The sequence below is a fragment of the Ammospiza nelsoni genome, chromosome 14 (genome assembly GCF_027579445.1).
Source record: "Ammospiza nelsoni isolate bAmmNel1 chromosome 14, bAmmNel1.pri, whole genome shotgun sequence".
Classification (NCBI taxonomy): Eukaryota; Metazoa; Chordata; class Aves; order Passeriformes; family Passerellidae; genus Ammospiza; species Ammospiza nelsoni.
This window is the reverse complement of record NC_080646.1, coordinates 3,186,045-3,211,170: the sequence shown is the minus strand read 5'-3', so window position 1 is coordinate 3,211,170 and position 25,126 is coordinate 3,186,045. Positions and strand designations below refer to the sequence as shown.

The window sequence follows — 25,126 nt, the reverse complement described above, 5'->3', positions numbered from 1 at the left end:
GCGTCAGCCCGGCGGCCAATGGGACGCGGCGGCGGCGCGCGGGCGGGGGCGGGCCCGCCGTCAGCCCGGCGGCCAATGGCGGCGCGGCGGCGGCGCGCGGGCGGGGGCGGGGCCGGCGCGGCGGGCGCGGATTGGCCGCGGCGCGGGTCAGTCCCCGCCCGCCGACCCCGCCGCGAGCCGAGGGGGGCGGCCCGGAGCGAAGTGTCCCCGTTCGGCTCGGCCCCCCCGACCCCCCGCCCGCCGCCGCCGCCAGCGCGGGGGGCGGCCGCGCCCGGGGCCCCCGGCCCGCCCCGCTCCGGCACGCGGGTCACGCAGGTAACCCCGGCTGCCCCGGGGTCCCTCGCGGCGCGGGGAGGGGGGGGCGCGACCCCGTGGCCTCCCCTCGCCCACACCGGGCAGCCCCTCCGGCGGGTGCGGGGCCGTGAGGGGAGCCCCCGCCGCTCCCTCCGGGAAGGGCTGCGCAGCCCCCCGCCGCCCCTGCCCGCTCCCCCGGCCGGCTCCGGGCCGCCCCCGGGGCTGCCCAAGGAGGGGGGTCCCCGTCCCCAGCCCCCGGCGGCGCCCCCGGTGCCTCGGCGGCCGCCGGGCCTTGGGGCTGTGCGCCGGGGCTTGGCCGGCTTTTTGTGTGTGTGTGTGTGTGTGTGTGTGTGCGCGCCGCTGACGGCTCCTGGAGCGTGAACTCCTGCGAGGGAGAGGTTTGGTTTCCCAGCAGCTCAGCTTTCTGGGTTACTTCCTGTCCCATTCTTTAGCACTTATCTTTACTTCCATTCCCTGGAGGAGCTGCCTTGACAGGGCAGCGGTCCTGCCGTTATTATCCCTTCAACTCCTCAGTATCCTGGGAGAGTGTCCTCCTTTTCCAGGAGAGATCCCGATTTTGATGAATAACCCCTTTCCTTCCAAATTTGTGAAGGCTCTTCCTATTTTGCCCAGCTATTGCTTTTGTATTAACCAATTCTGTTCTTCATCGCTCTCTTTTATGTCATTGTGTGGCTCAGTTCTACTTTTATTTTATTTTTTTTTAGGTTTAAGCTGCCTTAAAGGAGAATTAAAAATAGTGACTCCAAAGAACAAAATAACACAGAAGAGAGAAAACAGCACTCAAAAAGCCCCCAGAAAGGTGATGATTCATTTAGACTCTCAGAGTCATCCTCGACACATGGTTTGGCTGGGATTGGGGCCTCTTGTGTTTTTATGGATTTGAATAGGTAGCATTAGATTTCTTTGTTCTTTTAAAACCTACTTTCTGTTGACCTTTTTTTAAAGTTTGAAAGCTCTGAATCCTATTTGAAGTACAGTTCCTCTTGTAACGCTTTATAATTTTCCAAAATTATTCTGCAAATGTTGTTTTGATTATGAATTGCTACTTAATGGGGTTTTTGTGTCTTCATCTCAGGGGTGTCACTTAAAAATACTTTGCTCTAAGTCGTTAAAAGGATCTTTTCTTTAAGTCTTTCCATAAATTTATGGGTTCAGCACTGCTTCTCTTTTTGTTTCAATTCTAAAATCTTTATTTTAGGCTAGGTCCTGGTAACTGCAGTACCTTGCTTTAGTCATGCCTCACTCCTGTGTGGGTCACTTTATTGTGTGTGTGTTGTAACGGAGCTGCAAAAATTGAAATTAATTTAATTGGATGGTGTCTGCTTACAAGTACTTACTTTTTGGGCTGAGATCATAGAAGAAGATGATGCTGTTGGGTGCTTAAGGGGAAAAAATGAAAGGAGTCCTGAAAGCCAGTGCTGCTGGTAGGAGGGAGGTTGTGTTTCAGGGGGAGAGCTGTTCGTAGGGAGAATTGCGTGTTCTACGTGGTGAGATGAAGAAATGGATCCTAGGAGAGAGAGTGGGGGGTGAATGATGTCAGTCAGACTTTTTCTGCATCCTGCTGTCAGTGTGCTCCAAAGGATGGAGACTCTGCGCCTTCTCCTAAGGGAGGGTCTGTCTTGAAGCCATTTTAATCTGTTTCAAATGTAGGTGAGCTTGGATTTTTGGCTAGAATGCCCTCCCTGGAGGTCCCTGTGGTCTGTGTCGTGTTTTCAGAGATGTCACTGGCCGTATCAAAACGTTGTTCATTGTTGGCAATCAATTGTTTTTGAGCATTAGCCTGCAGGAGAAGCAGCAGTGTTTGTTGCCAACAGCCTTGGTCAAGGCTGGATCATTTTTCCAATACAGATGTCTTTAGATCAAGACAAAAAGTGGTTGCTCTGTGTTGAAGATTAAATAGAAAATCCCTCTGTAACACAAGTGCAGCAATTCCTGAGGCACGCTTTGGAAGTGCAGGGAAGAAATTTTCCATGTTATTTTGATAACTCAGGAGTAATGGCAGAACATGTGGACATGCCCAGTATGATTCCAGGAGGGATTTTCCTGCTAATAGGTGAGGCAGATGTGCATCAGTACAAACTTACCCGTGCAGTTATTGCACAGCTGTTTCATCTGAATTTAGTTTATTTTAACTCCCTTTTCCCAACCCACCCAGTGCCTCTCACATCAGGGCTGTAGCTGCTCTGACAGAACACCTCGTGGTGCCAACAATTCATGGGATCTTTGGGATTTATTCACAACAGGAGACTTAAGTTTTCATTTGATTTGTGAATTTCCTTCCTAGTGTGAAATGCCAGTGCAGCAAAGTTTGATTCAGATGCAGAGACTGGAATTGAGTTCACAGGAATCAGGGAATTAACTTCTGGCAGAAATTTGCACATGGCTGAAACAAGGCACAGAGATCACTGAAATGCTGAAGTCCTGCCCTTGATCCCTGGAAGAAATGCAGTATGTTGCAAGTATAGCAGCCCTTTAGAGAAAGCTTTAGTCTTCAGGCTATATCCTCATTTTGAGTTTGTTTTTCCTCACTGGGAATTCTCAACCCTTAAAGGAAATGTGCTGTCTGAGGGATGGTTTTGTTTTGTTCCAGCAATGCTTACAGAAGGATATTATCACAGTGAAAATCTCGCTGTGTCCACTAAAGACATCCAAAAAATTTTGTCCACTTGGATTCTTTTAGGCTGTATTAAGTAGTAATATATATCAAATGTATTTCTAGAGATTGTTGAATGCCCAAACTCTGTAAACAGCACTCAGTTGCTTTATCAGCTGTGCTGTGAGAATGAGGGCTGAAGTGACTCCTTTAATGTGGTTTGAACTCACCATTGGTTCCTGCTTCTGTCATTCCTTGCAGTGTTGGTGTTTGGGTGCTCTAATGGTAGTAAATCACGTGAAAATACATAGATCTTAGCAATTAACACTTGCTACAAATTAATTACTCATAAGGCTAAGCTTCCACCTGACTTCTGCTGTTTAAAACTTAGTGGTGTCACTGCTGGAAGTTGGAGGGGAATTGGTATTTTTTGCTTGGTACACGAGGATCTCCAAGCATGCTGCAGAGCACAAGCTCTCTGCAGTTTGTCAGCGCACATCTTGAGGGAGGAGGCTCTGGCTGTGTGAACCTGATGCAGCATTCTCTACTGAAAAAGGAGCTGGCAGGCCTGGCTTTAGCAGCAGCATGGAGGTCCTGCCTTCAGAAGGAATTGCAGGATTTTATTCTCAGGGCTCTGCTTGTGCTTAAGGGTGCCAGTGTATGGGTAGGGGTGCTGAGGATGCTGAGTGGTTGCTGTGCTTGCTGAAGGTGAAGTTTCCCTCAGATTTGCAGACCTAAAGTTGCTTGAGCTGGGTGATCTCTGATTCTCCATCAGGCCCAAAGTTAGACCTCACAACCTCTCAGTGAGATGGATAATTGTAGTAAAATGACACCCCTGTGCTTCAGTTTCACCCACCTGCAGAATGTAACTACACAGCAGCTGCTTATTAGTGTGTAACAACACCACCTCTAGTTCTAGGAACATCTGAAGTTGGTGTGGCACTTGTAAGTTAACTTTTTTGGTTATTTTAAATTTAGTATGTCCGAGCTATGAGCTGGCCTCACAGGAGCTCTCATGAGAAATGTGTAACTTTTAATGACACCTTGTGAGGAGTGAAGGCTTCTTCCCTTTGAAGCAGCAGTTCCTCTGTGATGTTTTGGATTCATGCACTGTTAACTCATTGCTTTCAGGGCCAGCAGCTCCCATGTGTTGCTTGGTGATTTTTATCTCAACCATAGGGATATCTCTCTTCATCTCTGGGCTGTAGCATGGAACTTTCAGCAGAAAATGTATTTGGGATTATAAGGCTCTGTGAAATTTTGATATTTCACATGTTACTTGCAAACTTCACGATTGTGATGTGAGAATGCAAATGACAACACAATTGTTTGCCCTACTCTTGTCTGAAGAGCTCCTGGAATAGGAGCGTGAGTGACAGCTGAAATGATGGTTGTATTTAGTTTGTCAAAAATATAGTGACCATTTTTAAAATGCCATGTGAGTGAGAACACATTTAGCTTGTTCAAGCTTTGAAATGGGTAGGAGAAGTGAGTTGTGAGACTAATGAAGGCTGATGTGATTATCCTTATTCCACAGGGCTTTCCTTTTTTCTGTTGTTTATTTGATTTAAATGTCTCAGAATACTTCAACCACAGGCAACTCAGACCTACACTGATGAGGTCCATGCCAGATACTGAATGTCATGTGTAATGGTACACTTCCCTTGTTGGACAGAGTTAGGCTGACATCAGGAACTTATGGTCCTTGTTCTGCTCTTGGGTGTGTAATCTCAGAGTTTAGGGATCAGCTCTTTCTGTCAGGCCATGTGAATGAGCAAAATACTGAATTTTGAGGTCTTGCTTTTTGTACCAACCTTTAACTTTCTTTAAAGTAAGTGTATACATATGTTGGAATTAATTTTCCACATGATGTTTGCCGTGACTTTAAAGAAGTGACACATTGATGTGGCAAAGTCTAAGATCTCTTTGACAACATGAGACATTATCAATAGATAATGAGGATGTTTGTCTTATTATTTTTATTTAGTGCAGCCTCTACTATAATTATTAGTGTTTTAATCAAACTTTGTTAAGTCATTGAGTGAGGGAGCTTTACTCTTACTAAATATGACTTATTTTTATTAAAGTTGCAGATCTTACTCTTGCCATATGCAGCTAATTTTCCTTTGGGGGGAAAAAAGCTTGTTACTTTTTTAGTGGAGCAATCTGTTACCTTGTCTGTAGTCTGTGAAGTCAGTGCAATTCTAATTTGCATCAGCTAATAAAAAATGTGTGGGTTTTAAAGTGAAAATCATGCAAAAATTAAAAAAAAAAAGGTGAACGACTGATCATCTAGGCAAAAAAACAAGGCTAGAAATGTGATCAAATTAGGTCATGGCAGTGCAGTTCTGTGCAGGGCTGTAAGCATATCTGAAGACCTTGTATGTTTTATCTTGGGAAGCAAAGCTCTTGGAAAATGTGCATAAGAGGGATAAAAAGGGCTTTTTTCATCCTCCTCTTTGAGCTATCATTGCAAAGGATGATTTTATGTTGCATTAAGTGGCAGAAATTTCAACTTAATCTAAGAGAGCTGCACAGTTGAGGGAACTGCTCTGGTGCAACTCGTTTGCAGAAGAAACGAGTCACAGTTGGGTTTGTGTGATCAGCTGTACAATTAAGTATTTAATGGTTTTATTGTTTATTGCATGATTGCAGTGCTCAGATGAGATAAGGGAGCCTTTCACTAAAAGTTTGCAGCCAAAGGAAATGAAAGGTCAGATAAAGAAAGAATTAGTAGAAAGAATTAGTGAAATAACAGTGATGAGTGCAGGAGGAATGGTCTGGGGCTGATCCCATTAAGTGCAGGTGATGGGGGGGATAAGGAGGGGCTCCTCTGAAGGAGGAATCTGCACAGGGGTTGTAACTGGATTTTGGTAAACCTTGATTCTAAAAGGCTGGTTGTTCTATATGAAGAAAAGGTGAAGATTTTTGAGCTGGTGGTTTTCTTGTACTGTGGAGATGGCTTTACCTGCTTGTGAAACACAGCATGTATCAGCTTGAGCTGTCACATGAGGGACAGGAGACAGCCTGGTGGCTCTGCAAATCCACCTGAAGGACACAGCTCAATGGTCTGTGTGCTCAGGTTTTATTCTTTACTTAGGGAAACACAGATGGGATGGAGATTTAAAAAACCAAAAACCAAACCCCATACAAAAACAACAATAAAAATCCCACAAACAAATAAAAAACCCGCAAGAGTAGTTTGGGAAGAACTAAATGGATCCTGTTTTTCCTGGCATCTGACTCCCACAGGGAGGTGTTGAGCAGTGAGGCAGAAATGCCTACTGTAACCTTTGTATCCATTCTTGTTCCATACAGGAGGGGCAGATACACATAATTATTAGAGAAGAGTGTAGACCATTTCTTCAAGGTATACTCCAGAGAGGAAGCACATCCCTCATTTCTCTTGTCTTCCATAAAATATTCCCTGTAGCCTTTTCCTCATGTGGCAGAAGCAAACTCTGTCCTCCCCAACCTCTGGAGGATTCTTTGATAACAATAGGAGACACACTTTGGGTCTTTCCTGACATAGCTGCATGAAAATGTGGCATTCTCACAACCAAACAAAGTAAAAGTAAATAAACCTCTGGCTTTTATTCTTTACAACTAACAAGAAATACCATTTTTTTGAAGGGGTAGCAGGTTGTTTGACACACATGGGCACAGAAGATTATGAACAGTGAAGACAATGAAGAGTGGGACATCCATCAAAGAGTAACAACCTCTTATAAGGTAATTCAGGACCACATTGAGTTTATCCTGTTGTATTTGCAAAATCAATTAAGTAACTGTTGCTGTCCTCCATTTTCATGGCACTATAAAATCATTATAACCAAGAATATATAGGTCTATTTTTCCCCCCTATGCTTCCTTTTGTTTTTTTACTTGCATGCAGAAAGCCAATATGTAACAACCCAAATGCATGCTGAGTCCTGAATGAGATTGATTACAGTTGCAAAACATTAAATATTAAATGCCAAAGGACTACTTCCAGTAGTCCTCCTTCTCTTCTCCAAAGATTGATGTCTTAAATGGGGCTTTGCAAACAGGAGTTTTAAATGATCTATGGAGCAGAAGTAAAAATGTTTTCAAAGCTGGTGTGTACCTAAAACTATCCTGAAACCTTTAATGTTATGGTTAAGTATTCTTGTCATTTGAATTTCATTGCTTGCCATAGGGGTGAGATGGAAGAGTGGATATTTACAGAAACTGTGCAAGTGATAAAAGGAGCTGCCTGACTTTGTCTTCTGCTTTGTATGTTTTAGTACTTATGTACTTTAGTACCAGCTCATTTGAATAAGCTCTGCTAGTCACATGCAACATATGGAGCCAATGCCAATTTTTTATAATGCTGCATTACAAATATACCCACCAGCTGAGAAGTGTGAGAGAGAGAGCTCTGCTTTTCCTCAACCAACTGTCTTCACAGAGAGTTGCAGGGGGAAGGAATACTGCTGTCCCTTCAAATGAGAAATCTCATTTCATCTCTTCAGTCATCCCATCTCTTTCTGTAGCATTTTGAGCAACTAGCCTGACCTTAACCTTCAGGATCACTTGAGGGCTTGCAAGTATTGGTCCTTTACAAGAAAGGACTGTAAAAATGGCATCATGAAGTTTGTTTACATTAAGTTTTGATCAGGTATTCTCAGTTTGAAAAAAAAGTTTTCATATCTTGTTTTTGTAGGTATTCAGAAACTAGGGCTAGAAGAGACATGGTCTGAATTAGAATTTTTTAAGGGTTTTGCATGACTCATCATCATCAGTTAGATTCTACTGTCAGTTTTCATCTGCAAATCCAAAGAAGATCTTGCTCTTGCAGCTGGAATTTCATTACCAGGGCTGTTAGTGGTGTGATGCAGAGTGAAGTCAAGCTCCCTGTCTTATAGGTGAGCATGTTCTGAAGTGCTAATTGGAGTTTAGAAAAGAGCTTAGCAAAAGCTTGTTAGAGTCAATAGAAATACTTCCATTGTCATCAGATTAACCAAGTTTGATTTTTGGAATATGCTGCAAAAGCTGACCTATTGAGTTGGCAGTTGCTGCTTTGTAAATCCCCTTTCCTCCCAGCCTCAGATAATGAAGTTCACACTGTAAAACAAAACAAAGCCAGTTTCTAAGCCATGCATAACATATGGAGCTAAAAAGTCTTCTTTAATAACCCTATGCTGAAGTAGTGATTGTTGCCATACATGGTAAGCTGAAGCATTTATAAATGTCAAAGACAGGCATTTGCTGTGTGTAATTTCCATATTTGCAGGGTAAGTGGGGTCACTGCAGCACCTGTTAATTATAAGTTTATATCTTTCCAAAAAGCAGATAAATAACTTCCCTACCATAGGCGTGAGGAGGTTGTAGAAGAGCAAACACACACTGTGCCTTTGTCTGCAAAGTTGGCAGTGATTGATGCTTTCACTTTTCTCTTGTCTGTGGGCATACCTGCATCACAGGAAAACAAGTGTCCAGTGGGATGTGGGGAGGTGATTGCAATTTCTTTTGAATGACCTGTGGATCATGAGGATCTGGAAGTCTTTTTGATACCTAAAAGAAGGTTTAGGTGATGATGTGTGTTGACATCCTAATAAACCAAAAAATTCCTGTAAATTTTAAGTTTTGCTTGAAATTAATTTTCGTCATTAGAACTTTTCTTTGTATTTTAATGTTGATTAACTTTGCAGGAGTTTAAATACATTTCTGTTTTTAATCTTCTAGGTCTGTGTTGATATCCATCCACGTTTGAGTATTTTCTGAGGCTCCTGTTGCTCAGCATTACCTTTCTCATACCCTGCTTTTACTCTTTCTTCTAATACTCCTTTCTATTTTAGGACTATGGGATATACTATACAATTTATGTGAAAATGCAATCACTTAACTTTGTGTGCTGGGGAACAATCCCTAAACACCTGTTCATTTTCTTGCCCCCAAGTAGAACTGCAGGTGGTACTTTACAAACAGAGCATGGAGTACAGAGTATTTCTCTCTTTCCCAAGGTGTGCTTCTTTCTAGGCTCTTTTATAGTGGCTATTTTAGATACCCTTTTGGCCCAGCTCTCATGTACTGTATCAAGGTAATTATAAATGGAATTATTCTGATATATGTTCTCATGGTGTTTGACAGGGCTGTAGTAAATGCACTTAAATATATTTTCAGATCTCATAAAATATTATCCTCGTATTTGATTTTTGGAACGTAGAAGTTCTTTGCAGCCTGTGTGTACTAATTAAGAAGTGCTCAAGCCAGAATACAAACAGTAAACTCTAATTATAAAAAAAAAAGGGTGAAAAAGGAAAAAAGATAATTAAAGTTTTCAATTTGATCATTAGTGTTACTAATACTCACATGCAGTAGGTCACAGGATTCTATTGTAAGATATTTTCACTGAAGCTTACAAGGGGTGCATTTCTAGAAAAAGAAAGAGTATCACAGTTCAGTTACTGTAGCAATGCAGTGGCAGTTCCCTGCAACTGTTTGGATCATCCATTCCATAGTTTGAATAATCCATTTAACCAGTGTCTCTGGAGGTAGTGATATTAACCACAGTGTGATTGTGAAATGAATGGTGGCTTCTGGAGATTTTTCATTTTGCTCATTGCGTGGTTGCTTTAACTGTGAGCTGCTGTTTGATGCTGTCACTTCTGAAGAAAACATTTACTATTTATAATGTGCAAGTGTCCTTTTCTTTTGCTGTTCAGTGATGTCACCATGTACTATGATTTTGCTAATAAGAGTGAGATCATTTGGGGTTTATCCTCCGCGTAACATCACTTTTCCCAGCATACAGAGAGAAGTCTTAGGAATAACGGAACGCGATGCTTTCTTTCCTACATCCCCCATTGCTGATCCCAATCCTAATTTATTCCTGCTTCCCATTGACTGAAGGTGACTCGTGTGAGCTCATGAGGCTCCTGTAAAGGCCAGACTCAGCTAGGATGTTACACCACCACTGCAGGAGGAACCCTGAGCTGCAGGAAGAGCTGCAGATCCAGGCTGCCGTGGCCGCCGGCGATGTCCACACCGTGCGCAAGATGCTGGAGCAGGGCTATTCCCCCAACGGCCGCGACGCCAACGGCTGGACCTTGCTCCACTTCTCTGCAGCAAGGGGCAAGGAGAGATGTGTCCGTGTCTTTCTGGAACATGGAGGTGAGTTCCCCACAGAGAAAAACCTTTATACTCATCTGGATTTGTTTTGGTTTAGGGGAAATTTGCTTTAGCGTCAATTTGTTTGGTTTAGGGTAAATTTGGGAGTTCCCCACAGAGAAAAAGCTTTATACTCATCTCTTTTTTTTTTTTTTTTTTTTTGGTTTAGGGTAAATTTGGGAGAGAACTTTTAAAGGGTTTTTTTTTTTTTAGAACAGTAGATTTAATTGGTTCTTTTCTTTATCGGTTTGGGAAAAAACTTTTTTCTGGAGAAAATTGGAAAAAAATAAATAATGAAAAATAATATAAATAATAAAACTTCTTGTTGTTTTAAAAGAGATGAAAACTTTTTTCATCTCAGAAAAGTCTCTTTTTGGGGTTGCAGTTTGGCTTACTTAGTCTTTTATTAGTTTTTTTTGGCGTTGGAAATGTTGTGGCTCCGGCCTGGCTTGGTGGGCTATAGCTGTGAGTTGTTGGTGTTTTTTGGCTGTTTAGTTTAGAGTAGGTTTAAAGAAAAAGGAAAAAAAATCTATAGTTTAGGGAACTTTTTTGCTTTAGCTAGTTCAAACTAATTAAAATAAAGGAGAGTTCTGTTTTGCTGTCTGTCTATCTGCAGACAACAACAGTTTAGGAGTAGTGATGTGGAGGAGTGAGTGCAGTGTCTGCAAACAAACTGTGTGCTTCTCTCCCCCACTCCACTCTCTGGAACAAGTCTTAAAGGTGCAAAACTTATTATTCAGCATAAACAGAACAGACAATTGGGGATAAAAGCATCATATAGCAAACCCAGGGGATAAAAGCATCATTTAGCCAACCCAGGACATCATCTGACACCTTTCTGTCCCAGTTTGCACTGCAGGGCTTTCCAGCATTGGTTAGATACAAATTGGTTAGATAACTTCTGGTTATCTTTTGTAATTTTTATTTTTTATTCTTTTGTTCTTAATATCTGTTTATTTCTGATGCATACTCTGTCAATGACATCATAGCTTAGGTTTATATTTTAATAACTATTTCCTCCCAGCATTGCCTAGGAATTGTTTAAGGAATGAATAAGCATTATGAAAATAGGGCATTATAAGGACTCATTATAAAATGAAATGCACTCACTACAGGGTTCTCTTCTCTGTTAGGGGGTATTATTAGAGGAAGGCAGATCCCTGAATTTAAATCCTTGGGAAGCTTGTTTCAGAATTCTAAAGCAGGTTAACCAATTGCATTAAAGACTAAATTTAATATAGGCTTTAACAGAATCTGCTAAACTTTATGAAAACAGTCCTCTTTGTGCAAGGACTTCAGTGTCAGCTAATCCAGATGAGTTTACAGCTCTCCTGCATCCAGCCACGATGAAACTTTATTTCAAGAGCTGAGTGAGTTTTGTTGATTTAAGTGGTACTCATGTGGGTGATTATTATGCCTCAGGTGGTACAGTCAGAATTTCTCCTTGCTTTATCATCTTCCAAGGCCACCTGAAGCTTTAGAAAGGGATCATCCTAATCTTTTAAAGTGGTGCTGGAGAGGAAAGCAGTAGATGTTCTCCACGTTCTGATCAGTGCTCTTGAAGAACAGCATCCTCTATTCCAGCACTGTTCTTACCAAATGAATGATGAGGTGTTCAGTCCCAAGGAAACTGAAATGATCTCTCTGATGCTTTGTGTATCTGAGCCATATGGACCCCTTGTGTCTGTCACTGGGTTTGTCAGCTTATGGATCATCCTGGAAGTGGAGTGGCATTAACAGGCTGTGATGATGGCACAATCAGTGATTTGTTCCTTAAGAGCAGTGGTGAGATACAGCCTGAGCAACTGGACTCTGTGGATGCACCTACTACAGACTGTAACCACATAGAAAGGGCAAATCCTCGTGGCCTTCTTGGAAGGGGAAAAAATTTTATTTCTATATAGTATATAACTTTAAATTCCACTTTTTAAAAGTAATATATGCGGATAATCTCAAACCTTCAAAAGTTTAAGGCTTTAAGTCACATGCATTGCTTTTAGCTTTTTATCTGTAAGTTTAAAGATGATAAAAAAACCCCAATCCCTTCTGTATTCCTATGTATTTTCATTTTATAGGTTTTCATAATACAGAGCTGCTGATGCAGCGGTTTGTTTTTATTTTTGTTGTTACTCTTTCCCATACAAAGTAGCAGCTGAATGTGGTGCCTCATGAAAACTGCCAGTAATGAAACACCTTTGTCCTGAGGCAGCTTGGAGTTGAATCACTAGGATGAGAAAGTTGAGTAACAAATAGTGTGAGGTTTAGTCATCCACAGCAGCTTCCCTGCAGCTGAGCCTCGCTCCCCAAAATTGGCACTGCCTGCTGCCTTGCCTCGTTTACCCTCAAAACAGAGGCACAAAAATAATGAGTATTTATCACATAATAATGTCACAAATGAGTTATTAAGCAGCAAGTGAGTTGACTCTCACAAGCTGAGTTAATCATGTCACCCTCATTAGGCAGAGGTTTGTGTCTACCTTTGCTCACGTGGCCTCTGCTTTTCTCCCTCTGGAGTGGATTGTTTTGCTGCTGGTGTTTAATCCCCATGGAACAAAAAAAAGATACTGGGGTGAAGGAAGAACTCCTTTTCTGTTGTAAAATAGAGAGTATTGAACTATATATTGGTAATAAATTGGCAGTGAGAGGGAGCCTGTGGAGTTCTGGGGAAAAGAGGGAGCTGAGGTGGGAAGGAAGGGGTGGCTGGTGGTGGTTGTGGCTGTCTGGAGGGTGATGGAGCTGAGCAGAGCTGGGAATATTTTCATGGGGAAAATAGGAGTGGGAAAAGCACAGTGGGCTGTTGCTGAGGGTAGAGCACTCCCAGCATAGCCTGCTAGTGGGATGGAGGGTGAGTTGGGCTAATAAAGGCTGAGAGGGAATCTGGTCACTGACCTGGAAATAAAAAGTAGATTCTTATGGGAGTCATGACCTGTCCGCCTCCTGCTTTTGCTTTTTCTCTTCCATCATTGCTCACCAGCAAAGAAAAGAGCCAGAGGACAGTGTTGTGCATGCAGATTGGCTGTTTGAGTGGAGGTGGTGGAACAGCAGGAAGCTTTTTATTATCTGCTGAGGAAGGAGACACAGATAGATGGGGAAAATGCAGAAAAAGCAGTCCAGACTAAAGGATGAAGCCAGCAGAAATACCAGCTAGATACAGAGGGGATAAGTCAGATAACAAATATTATTTAGCAACTGGTGAAATGCAGAAAGTTGATCATAGCCATAGAGAAACTTAGTTTCATGAGAAATAGTGAATTTTACTTTATTAGTGTATTTGCCTCCTTTTATTAAAGTGAATATTCTATGAAGCCATCTCTTCCCACCCATAAAAACAATCTGGAGTCACAAAGCAACCCCAAAACAGAAAGTGTAGCTTTTAGTAATCTAGTAAAACAAGCCTGTTTTCCCTTTAGTGTACTTTGTAAATTTTTTATATGACATACAGAGACAGACAATCCAACACTGGACGAGAAATATGTTTTATTAATTTCCAACCACTACTATTAATGTTACAACAAGCTAAAATCTTGAAAGTGTCCAGATAGCTGTCCCTTGGTGATACCTTTGACTGAGCACTTTCTGGTTATTCATATTAAAATGAAGAAATAATTCACTAAAGCTCCTAGATATGAAATAGTAAGAGAAAGTAGCCAAGCAGCCCTATAATTTATTTTTAGTCTTGGCTTCAAGGTATCTAAATTTTAGTAAGGTCAGGCAGAATCTGGGAGGATCTAGAGAATGCCAAATGCTTACCCCCCCAAGCTCCTAAAGTGCTTCTGTCTCTGAACAGTAATGCTTTCCTGGACATCTCTGTATCAATGTTATCTTAGCAAATTCAAAACAGAAGCTGCATGTAGCCATGCTTCTAAACCTTGTGGTCAGAATTAAGCCCTAGCTGAGGGAAATAAGCTTGAAATAATAGAAGTACTCCATGAAGCCAGAAGTATTGCTTAAGCATTGCTTTCTTGGCTTCCAAATTACTGTGATAGAGTGACCTAAGGAAGGTGTCAAAGAAAAAGGAAAACTGTCCCACTGAGCTGTAAATTGAAACTCTGAAATATGAGTCTTTTATCTATCAGTCTTTATATCCTCTAGATTGCAGTATTAGAAAGAGTTTTATTAACAGTGGACTTTAAATAACTAATATCTAGTTTATGTACCCAACTTTCACATGAAATAAAGTAATCTCAGTATCATTCAATGCTACAGATTTTCTATCTGGAGTGAGCTTGATTGCAGTAATTGGTACCCTTGATAAGCTGTTCAAGGTTTGTGCCATTGTATTTTGCCTTATATTTAAGAACATTGGAAATGACCAAATGCAGTTGTTCATGTTTCTATAATCTGCTCTCTCCATATGAGTGGGAAGCTTGAAATGAAAGAAATGTTTGACAGTCAGGATGCAGATGACATAGAGAACTACTGGCAAGTGCTGGCTTGATCCTTTTCTAGCTAAAACTTCCAGGTAGTTTTTACCCCTCTGCAGATTCTAAAAGGTTATCTGAGAGTCATTCCCAATTCAGTTTTACCTTGCTCATGTTCCAGGGAAAGAGAGTTGCTTTACATGATACTGAAAATTTTAGAAAAATCAGGCAGTAGCCCCATAGCAGCACAAGTTCTTTAGGCAGCATCAGCTTTGGGGTGTTACTTTTACTGAGACAGGGACTGAGTGGATGGAATTGGTTTGCAATTTCATGCAGGTCCAGCCTCTGCTAAAAGCTCCTGTGAAATTCGGGAGTTTTCCAGGAGGTGGCAGCAGGACATTGATGGAATAGCAGCAGACCTTTTGATCCTGTTAAAATTGTTTCTCTAATCCAGAGGCAGACTGTTGGCTCACTAGAAATCCATAATCTTAATGGTAATTACAGTATATTTTCACGAGGTTTTTCTAAGGGGTTTGTTATGGAAAGGTTGGTTGTTTGTGTAGCTTGTTAGCCCAGCTCTGAGGCTTTTTTCCTACCCTTCTAAGGAAACTTCTCTTACATGACTTAGTAATTTTTGGGTTCACTTTAGTGGTCCAAAGCAATGACATTTTGGGAGTAAAGAAGGTGTGGAAAGGTACTGAAAACTGTAGGTAAAAGGCATCCTTGTGTTGCAAGGAAATTGTTTGGTTTGGATTACAACAACAAGTATAGAAGTGCATATAGGTGCAGATATAAAAGTTGGGCCATATCTGCTTGAATTTGGAAATGGCACTGATTAAACAGGCTTTGGCAATGACCTGCACCTCATCTGGGGGTAGAAATGATGTCTTGCATGCCTTATGCAATGTGGGAGAGAAAAGGTACAACTGAAACATTATTTCTTTTAAAAATAGTTTTTGGTGGAAGACAGCTCTGCCTGCTGCTGTCTCCTTCCATCGTGTCCCTCTTTGTCCCCAGTTCTGCCCCTCAGATTGTACCATCCCTCTGCTTGTTCTCATGCCTGTTACCCACTTTATTTATCACCACTCAGAAGTCAATGTAGAGTAGTCTGAGCTATTGTGAATAAAGATACCTTGGGAGCAGCATCACTTTGAAATATTATCTTTGTGTGGGTTGTGCTGATTCTTTGCTGCATTTTGGACATGATCACAGTGCAAGTTAAGAGCACCCATTCAGTCACTGGCTGCATTTTCCTGCTGAGCTCTGGGTAGTGCATTCATTCCTTTAGTTCAGGTTAGTGTGACTTTTCAGAGCACTGAGACTTCTGCTTTTCATGGGAGATTAGGAAAGCTGTCATTAGCAAGGAACTAAACTTTCCTTAACATATCCCGTATTTCTATGTTTATTCCTGTTCTGTGCACTAGAGGCAGTTCTCACAACTTATTTCTCTGTGTAGCCAGGCTGAATTCATTTTTTTGTTGGGTTTTTTTTTTTTGTTTTTGTTTTTTTTTTTGTTAGTTTGCTTCCTTCCTCTCCATCTTCTCTTTCAATTTAAAAATGCCCTTAAAGTTGCTGGATCTTCTTTGCAGCTGTACTCTCTACTCCTCCCTTCCAGTCTTTTCATTTTGATATAATATCTGCTTGGTGTTATCTGGATATGATCACAGTGGGTTGGGAAGCTTATTCCTGTTTTGTGTTTGCACCTTTGTGTGTTCAGGTGTGTTCAGTCTAGGGTAGCCTGCAATTAATCTTTTGTTTTGAACTTAGAGCAGATCTTCTGGTGCAGATGGTATCTAACTGAGATTGGGAAAGTGTTCAGATTTCCACAGTGTAGTTTTTGCTTTTAGTGTCCAACAGCAGCACCCATGTATGGTGGAAGGAGAAACTTCAAAGCCTGGCTTGTTCTCTAGCTGAGAAATGGCACCTTGCCTTGGGTAATTAATTAGTCACTTGTATAACAAGTTTGGGTGTCCTGAGGAAATTAAGTAAATTGATTGGATTATTTTAATTTTTAAATTAATAAATCAGTCTGAGTGTTTGTGCTGTGTGAAGAGGAAATAAATCTGTAATTACCTGTACTCTGCACTAACAGTTTATCTGACTCCTTTCAGAAGTGGGGTTTTACATTCTTGAACTCTTATGAAACTATAAATTCAGAACAGGTTCTAAACAGCTTCATCATCTATAAAAAGAGACTTTATCAAGATAATCTAAAATAACATATATCCTACATGCTTTGGAAATCCTGCAGACCACAGAGAAACATTTTACCTAATACAGCATTACACCCTAAAAACAATACAATGCTGCCAGACCACAAAACATCCGCAATTTGGGACAGCAGATGTTTCTACACATGCTTCTTTTTAAGACCAAGAAGCAACACAAGGGAAAATAAAAAGTTGAACATTGAGAAAGAAATGTAGTATTGTAGAGCTGGGGGAAAACTGGATGGACAGAAAAATTTGAGTAATTAGTAATTAATTCCTGAGAGTGCTAGGAAGATGTGGAAAAGTATTTGTCAAATGGAAACATATGTATGAGAAAAAATTGTTTTTAAGAACGAGTTACCAAAAAAACTTCTTTTCTAACTTTGTCTTAAAAATAGCATGTTCATGAAAGCAAGAATTAGTTTGAAGTACAAAAAATCCTGTCATGCTATGCCTGGAAAGACTAGCAATTACCGTTGGAATTTATTTTAGTTAATTATTTTTTTCCAGCACCGGATTACCGTAACGCCTTCTAATTATTTTTAAATTTTATTTTACCTTCAGCTGATCCCACAGTCAAGGACTTAATTGGAGGCTTCACCGCCCTGCATTACGCAGCCATGCACGGCCGGGCGAGGATCGCGCGCCTGATGCTGGAATCCGACTACAGGAGTGACATTATTAACGCCAAGAGCAACGACGGCTGGACTCCCCTGCACGTCGCTGCTCACTACGGCAGGGACTCCTTTGTCAGGCTCCTGCTGGAGTTCAAGGCTGAGGTTGATCCGCTCAGTGATAAAGGTACTACACCACTCCAGCTGGCCATTATCCGGGAGAGGTCAAGCTGTGTGAAAATCCTCCTGGACCACAATGCCAACATCGACATTCAGAACGGTTTCCTGTTGCGATACGCTGTGATCAAAAGCAATCACTCGTACTGCCGAATGTTCCTCCAGAGAGGGGCCGATACAAACTTGGGGCGCTTGGAAGATGGACAGACACCCTTGCACTTGTCTGCTCTTAGAGATGATGTGCTTTGTGCACAAATGTTGTATAATTATGGAGCAGACACTAACACAAGGAACTATGAAGGACAGACCCCACTGGCTGTTTCAATAAGTATTTCTGGAAGTAGCCGACCCTGTCTGGATTTCTTACAAGAAGTGACAAGTATGTATGTAAGGGAAGTTAATCACAGGACACAATGTCCTCTAAAAGCCTTCTTTGAATTTAGCCCCCAGGAAAAAAAAAGCTTCCTCTCTGCCCCTTTATGCTATTTAAACGCAGTAGAAAATTTCTGGGAAGGTGAAGGGATTGTGATACTGGGAAACTCTTACTTGTCAAAGGAGCTAATGTTAAGTGTACTTCATTTAAATTAGTTTTGTTTAAATATCTATGGGAAGCATTAATTTTAAAAGAGTGAACTGTAAAATCTCATTTTATTTCTGGCCTTAGCACGTAAGACTTTTGAGTTTGGTTTTGTTGTTTGTTTAGGGGTTTTTTAGTGTCTTTTGTTTTGCTTTTTTATTGCCACGCAAATCCTCGGCAGTTGATGGCTTTTTCATCTGCGCTACAACTAGGGCAGAAGAGAGCTTTGGCTGCTTTGTGTTCTCCCACATTCCCTCCTTCCCTCCCTTAAACCAGACAAAAAAATGCCACAGTTCATTCCTGCAACTTGAAGGGATTTCATGTGCTGTGTAGCTTTGATTTTATTTTGTTGATGTCTTTGAAATACGAGAGATTTTAATTCATCGTGACTTCTGATATTTAGAAAAAGTATTGGGCTCCGAATTTCCGGATTGCTTTTGATTCCCAGTTTTTGGTGCACTAGATCTACTGAAAGTTTTCCTCTCTCAGCATGGAATGCTGTACTAATGTTTCATAGTCATAGTATTTCCTAAAGCATATAGGAATTGCTGATAAGCATTTGGCAGCGTTTGCCAATGCAAATATGTTAAGATGGCCTGGCAAATTGTCATCCATCTAGAATGATCTCTGCACTACAGAAGATCTGGTGTTTCAGATATACTTTTTTTGTCCCCTACAGCTCCTTTTATTTTTTGAATGTGGTAATTTTTTAATGAGAATTAGATAACCTATATATTCTGTAAAGAAACTGAAAGTCGGTGTGGGCTGGAAGTGAATCAGCTGAGATCTGTTGTCAGTAGCTGACACAAATAAGCATTTGGAATTTCCTTTTTTTCCCTATAATGATTTGTGGTGTTGTTTTTGTTCATATCTGAAATTGAAAGGGAATTTCAGGAAAGGTGGAAGTTGGTAATAAGATATACAAGCAATTAAGCAATTTTGGTTTAATTTGCCTGCCCCTTCTCATTTAAACACATTTCTTTCTGGTTTCCTTTTTGGAAGCCTCTCACTATATAGTTGCAGTGTCAGGGATTTTAGGAGATGATATAATAGCCAGACTTGCAGTGTTTCAGTCTCAGGATGTATCAGTAAGCATGAAAGCTTAGGCTGCTCCTGTGTTTCCTCAGTGTCTAAAGACCAAAGGAAACAGGTACTGTAACTTTCAGCTTGCAGATTCCATACCTTAAGGGTTTAATGTTAAGTGAGAAGTAAATTCTGCTACAAAAAAAGTGGCTTTAATTTGTGTTGGAGCTGTCCCAGTTCTGTGCTGTTGGAGGGAGAACTGGGAAAGCAGTGCTGACAAAAACAGCTCTCTGCTTCTGAGCAAAATAATTATCAATATATGTTTACAAACCACTGTAAACAAACTCTGCTGCCCTTTTTGTAAATATCCAAACACTGTCTTCCCTGCTTTTCATGAATAATTACTTTAATAAGATGCTGTATAAGAGATGAGATGGATAAAGAGCAAGCTGGCATTTTGGTAGTGGAGCTCCCAGTTAAGTCTGATTGTACAGGGAATTGTTGAGATCTCATGTTTTAGTACTTTGGGAAAGAATCTTGTTTATGAGTCTACTGCAATATGTATTTTCTAGATAAAAAAAATTTACAAACTTTTTTGACAGTTTTTCTGTTGGAATTCTTCCTGAAACTCTTCTGAGGTTGGCAGCAGTGCCTTGTTTGTGGGGCTTAACAGGAATTTCAGTTTATTTGAATCTTATACTAAGTGATTTATATAGAAATCTATAGCTGTAAGTTCTATATCTGCATCTGAAGTTTTGAAGAGTATATTTGCTAGTAAAACAGGAAATAGTTTATATTTTTACAGTAGATGAACATTTTTAAGGCTAAAGATTAATAGATATTAAATCCCAAAGTTATCAAACTGATCTGTGTCTTCAAGTGAAAGCAGTTGCATGCTGCATATAAATGGGATACAATTTAGTAGTCTACATGTAAGCTGTGAGTAGCTGGTTTTTTTATATTTGGAAAACGTATTTGTACAGTTTCAGTTTCTCAGAAAACATCATTTGTGAATTTCTTTTTGTTTTGGTAGGTATTGTAATCGGTAATAATGGCAGCCTTTAGCCCAGGTCCCCGGTTGAAAATAACAGGCAAGAAACCAAGCTCTCAGAAATACTCAGTATTGGCCCTGAGAGTCTACAAGAAGATATTGGATTTTGGGGGTTGACCCTGAAGGTCTGATATTCTTCCTGGTTACAGGTAGAGATTCCTTTGCTCCTAGAATAATTCCAAGAGGAAGTTATTCTATAGTTGTGTTTCAGTATTTAAGCACAAAGCTGGAAGTTAGGAACAGCAGAGTTTTTGACCATGAGTCTGCTGTTGACTTGGTGTTCAGACTTGTGTGTTTTTTTTTCCCCTCTCTCTTTTTTACAATACAAAAATAAGCAAAGTCTCCCTCGGAAAAAAAAAAATGAGGATGAAAACTGCTCAATGATTTTAGTAATCACCTTCCTTCTCCTTATCTGTATTACACTTTCCTATTTCAAAAAGCATTTATTGGCAGCCACCATAGTACCTAAGATCATTTGATAAAGAGTTGGTTTAGAGCAGTGTAAATGTTTCCATTTTCACATGGTCTGAACCTGCCTCTTCAGGAGTGTTAATGTGATAAGCCTGGAATGCACTAATGCAAATCAAAGTAAAGAAATTTAAGTGTATAGAAAGACAGAGATACATTGAGACTATTATTGGTAGTGTGCATATTTATAAAATTAGTGTGCAATCACAGTCCTGGATGAAATTATTTATTTTGAAGTTGAATGGGAGTTGAGAATATTAGAACTTAGAAAACGAATGTGGGAGGTAGAAAAAATGCAAGTGTTAGAAAAATATGTAAGGGCTTAAATAAACCTCAAGATATTAGGAATTTCAATTAGGATCTTTAAATAAGGGAATTTTACAAAAGCCTGGAAACTTCCCCCTCCCCATAGCCCCCCTTTAATTGAATTTGTGTTCAGCTCAGGAGCAGGAGAGGCTGTGAGGAGCTGCTGCTCTGTGTCGAGGCAGAGCTCAGGAAATGGTCTGGCCAGAGCAGTGTGATGTGGCTGGTGTGGAAACAGGTACCAAAGAACCCAGTTCAGTTCTGGAGCAGCATCTAAAGGTCACCCAGTGAATTTAACTGCAAATGTTTCAGCTGCATTCCTTTTCTGATTTTTCAAAGGGCTGTTCTTTGGCTTTGGCTGGAGAGTGTAATTTTGTGCTTAAATTTATACAGCACTGTAAATATACAGAATAACTGAGACAGAAGTTCTGTTAAGAAAATCCTTAATCCTGTACATCCTTTGTCTCTATCCCTTGGCTAAATCAAGATAATTTTTCACTAGAATTTTATTTTTTAATTGGAAGAAGATTTTTAAAACTTTCTCTCTGCATAGTTTTAACTTTTATAAATACAGAAGTGTCATAGTGAATTAAGTAGATTTCTACATATTTTATTTAATGGATAATTGCAAAGGAAATGGTGTTTTTATGTTTGTAATAACAGTAGATCTTTACTGGAATCTCAGCTTTTACTTGTTTCCTTGGGTGCTGCTGGAAATCTTGCAGTGATGATTGAGGTCTGCTTTGTCATCCAGTTACACAGGGAACTGGGATAAGGGGATTATTTTTTAATTTTCTGCTCTACAGTTGACTATATTAAGTAGTTGAATCATATTGTGTAGGCATATAAGTTATTTACTTTGGAGGAATTTTTTAAGAGGCCTTCATAAAAAAAATATTGAAGGCTATTTTTATATGTGGCACTTAAGGTACAGCCATTTGTACACCTATGCTCTACTCTGCAAAAATAATTTTCAACTAGCAAAACAATGTGTCTTAAGCCTGTCTTGATTTTCAGAGCACTTTACTTACTGATTCCTAAAAATAGATAAACATTATGGTGTTGAAATTCTTAGCTGCATTTCCATAGCAATTTCAGTGGGACTGAATTTACAGAGATATCACAATTTTTAAAAAAAATACCTTTGCAAGCTTATTCAAATCTTAATTTCATTGCCAAATACACCTGTTAAGTATAACATTGAGCCTTACTGATATTTGCTTTTTCATATAGGATTTTTCAGTCCAAAATAGTACAGAATTTCTGTGCCAGAGAGACTGAAATTTAATAGACATCTAAAACTCATTGTGGGGAATTATTTTTCAGAGACCAATGAAAACATATGTCAGGCTCAGACATTCTAGCAGAGACGTACTGAACACAAAATTAAATTAGAACTTTTAAAATAGCTTGTATGATACCCAGTTAAAAAGCTCTCCATGTCCTGTCGAGCTGAGGAATTTGCTCTCAATGCACACTCTGAGTTCTACACTCATCCCTGCCTGTTTGATATTAATATTTTAGACCTGTAGATTTTTGATACTAGCTTTTTCTGATGTTTTGAATGCTGGCAGTTATTGCAATAATCTCCAGTTCTTCTGCAGTTGTTTTATACAGAGTACAAGCAGTGCATTTCCTTAACTTTACACCTACTGCACTGAGCAGCCGAGTTCCCCTTGGCTCAGCCTCTGTCACTCCCTAGGTGATCCCAGCCTTTCCCTGTGATCCCATTTTTCTGCATCCTCCCCAGTGTGTTTTCTGGGTGTGAGTTTCCAGTTGATAACTTAAATTATCTTTTTCATTTCCCCCCTTCAAAAAAGCCAACAAATTCAGAACTCATTTCAATTGCTGCCAGTAGCTGCATTCCCTCACCGTTGTGAAATAAGGGATGGCTGTAAGGGCTTGCTGCAGAAATAAATACTTTTCCTGATATTCTAGAGGAGCTGAGCTGTTGCCAGCATACATCAGCCTGGTTTCAACCTATTTTGTAAAATGTTTCAGAAGATTTTTATTTTTAAGTTCCCTTTGTAGCTAAAAAGAAATTACCAAATGGTTTCTTGCTACTGTTTTCAGCCTTTCAGAATTCCCAGGAGGGGCAGAGGCTCAGTTTGAGAAATACCACTCTAAGGTTTTTTAGAGAGATGCATTAATATTGTAGAGAAAACTGTGGGCGGCTTCTGAAGTATGTCACTGATGTTATTTTTCATTTTTTAATTTCTTCAGAATCAGCCTATCCACTTGAAACCAATGGCACTGATTGTTTGTTTTAAAAGTATTTTTCTTTTAGTAGTTAGAACAATACATCAGAGGGGATCTTCTTGCAGCCTACAATGTATTAATTTCAGTTATTCCCAAGTTTTCTCTTGGGTAACACAAAGGTCAATTCATGATTGTTGCATTGTATTTTTGCATGGATTTTTTTGCTCTCCATCTGCAGTGGAGGAAATGGGTAGGGATTCCTCTTTTTCCAGCTTTATAGTACTGGATTAAAGTCCTCAAAAAAGAGAGTTGTCAGAGGCATCACAAATATGCCTTGATAGTCCTTAAATATAGACTTACTGGGTGAGTTAGTGTTTTATTTCTTGGGGAGCATTGTCTGCAGAGGGAAGGCACAGGTATAAATGCAGAGCAGTTTTTACAGTGACACAATTCTTTGGCCAGGTAGAAAATCCTAAATGGAAATTTTGTCTGCCTGTGGGATACAACAGCAAACTCTCAGATACCATACCAGAAAAATCTTGAAACTGCAAAAGGAAAGGAATTGAATTTTGAATGGAAGTTTAGATTAATTGTTATAATTTGTTGCTGTTAAAACATGTTTTTTTCCCTTTGCTTTACCAGCAAAAGCTGATATTTTAATAATAATTTAAAAGGCTCATTTCATTATTTGAGTAAAAGAATTTTATTTAAGTGGGAGAAAGCTCAGAAACTTTGTTAGCAGCTGAAGAACTGATTTAGGAAAAGGCTTAAATTTTATACGTACTGAAGTCTGCTGCGTCTAGATTAGGAAAAAAACCAAAAAACAATTCCTTTTGATGTTTTAAGGTCATGCCTTAGATTTCTTCTGTTTGGAAGAAGCTTTTCTGTCAGGTTTGGGGATTTCTGCTTTCCCTTCCAGCACAGAGTACAAGCTCTAAAAGGGAAAAGATGAACTGTGTTTCTTTCTCCTGCAATTAATACTTCTAATTTAATTAATTACTGCTTTAAAGCTTGCAAAATAAATTGCAGCATGTAATAATTTGGTGAACACATGAGCAAATCCAGAATAACAGCAGCAAGGTGGCCCTTCAGGGATGTGCTGGATGTTTTTAAGGTGATCAGTAGTTTTATGTGCCTGTTTTGCATGATAGTGGTAATTAGGCCAATCGTAGCTTTCATGTTTGTGGGGATTTTTATTTCTTTGTCTTTTAATTCTCTTCCTTTCCAGCTTATTTGCCTAAATAACTTCCCAAACTTGTGCTGCAGGATATAACCAAAGTTGCAACTTCCTAATCGTTTTTAAAGAGAACTTAATTCATCATTTAACTTGTCTTACTTTGCCAAGTTACTAATAACATTTTTCATTTGCCAAACTAAGGTTCACTGACATCGGGCCGTAATCCTTTATTTTTTTTTTTCTTTTTCATTCAGATGCAACCAAGAATGAGTAAGTGTTCCAGACACCGTTTCTAATAAATCACAAATGCATTAATAACCCTGGAATTTGCAAGGCGTGACCTAAGACACCAGCAGCCACTAGATGTAGCAACTGGTGCTTAACACTGGAAATGTCCATTGTTAACACATTCCCAGGAAATATTTTTTAGGCTTATCAGGGGAAAATGTCATACATTTGATAATCAGGTCTTTTTGAATTAACTGATGACCAATTTCTTCTGGGTATTTTAAGTTGTCTGTTCTTTTATGTTCTCAAAACCCACGTAGGATGTTAATTAAAAGGCATTTATTTCTGAAACCAGAAATCAGTGTCTCATAGCTGATTTATTGTGTACTCTGCTACAGAAAATGCACAAAGTCCTCTAGTCCTTTATCATTTCTAATGCTGCTGTTTGCAGTGAACTTTTGCTTTCTGAACCCTGTTTTAAAGCATCAGAACTATTTCTTTATCACCATTAAGATTGCTTGGTTTCTTACCAAAATAACTTTCCTTTCCCTGAAGTTTGAGCATTCTGCTGTTGTCTGAGTTGCCTAAATTCTTTCCCTCAGGTGGAAAAAAATTTGCCAAGAAGAAACCACTGGTGGATAAAGTAACCATTGGTCTGTGTTCTAAGTAATGGATGAAGGATTTAACTAAAAATAAATT

The 25,126-nt window shown here is 39.9% G+C and overlaps 1 protein-coding gene across 1 annotated transcript; it reads left to right on the top strand.

Moving 5' to 3' along the window:
* The first annotated feature begins 226 nt into the window (after window positions 1-226).
* ASB7 (ankyrin repeat and SOCS box containing 7) lies at window positions 227-24,785 on the top strand. Its single transcript, XM_059482569.1, has 6 exons — window positions 227-315; window positions 1,020-1,114; window positions 6,542-6,640; window positions 9,782-10,042; window positions 17,175-17,780; window positions 24,454-24,785. Exons 4-6 carry the CDS (start codon window positions 9,832-9,834, stop codon window positions 24,471-24,473), a joined length of 837 nt encoding a protein of 278 aa, XP_059338552.1. The 5' UTR covers window positions 227-315; window positions 1,020-1,114; window positions 6,542-6,640; window positions 9,782-9,831; the 3' UTR covers window positions 24,474-24,785.
* The last annotated feature ends 341 nt before the right edge of the window (window positions 24,786-25,126 follow it).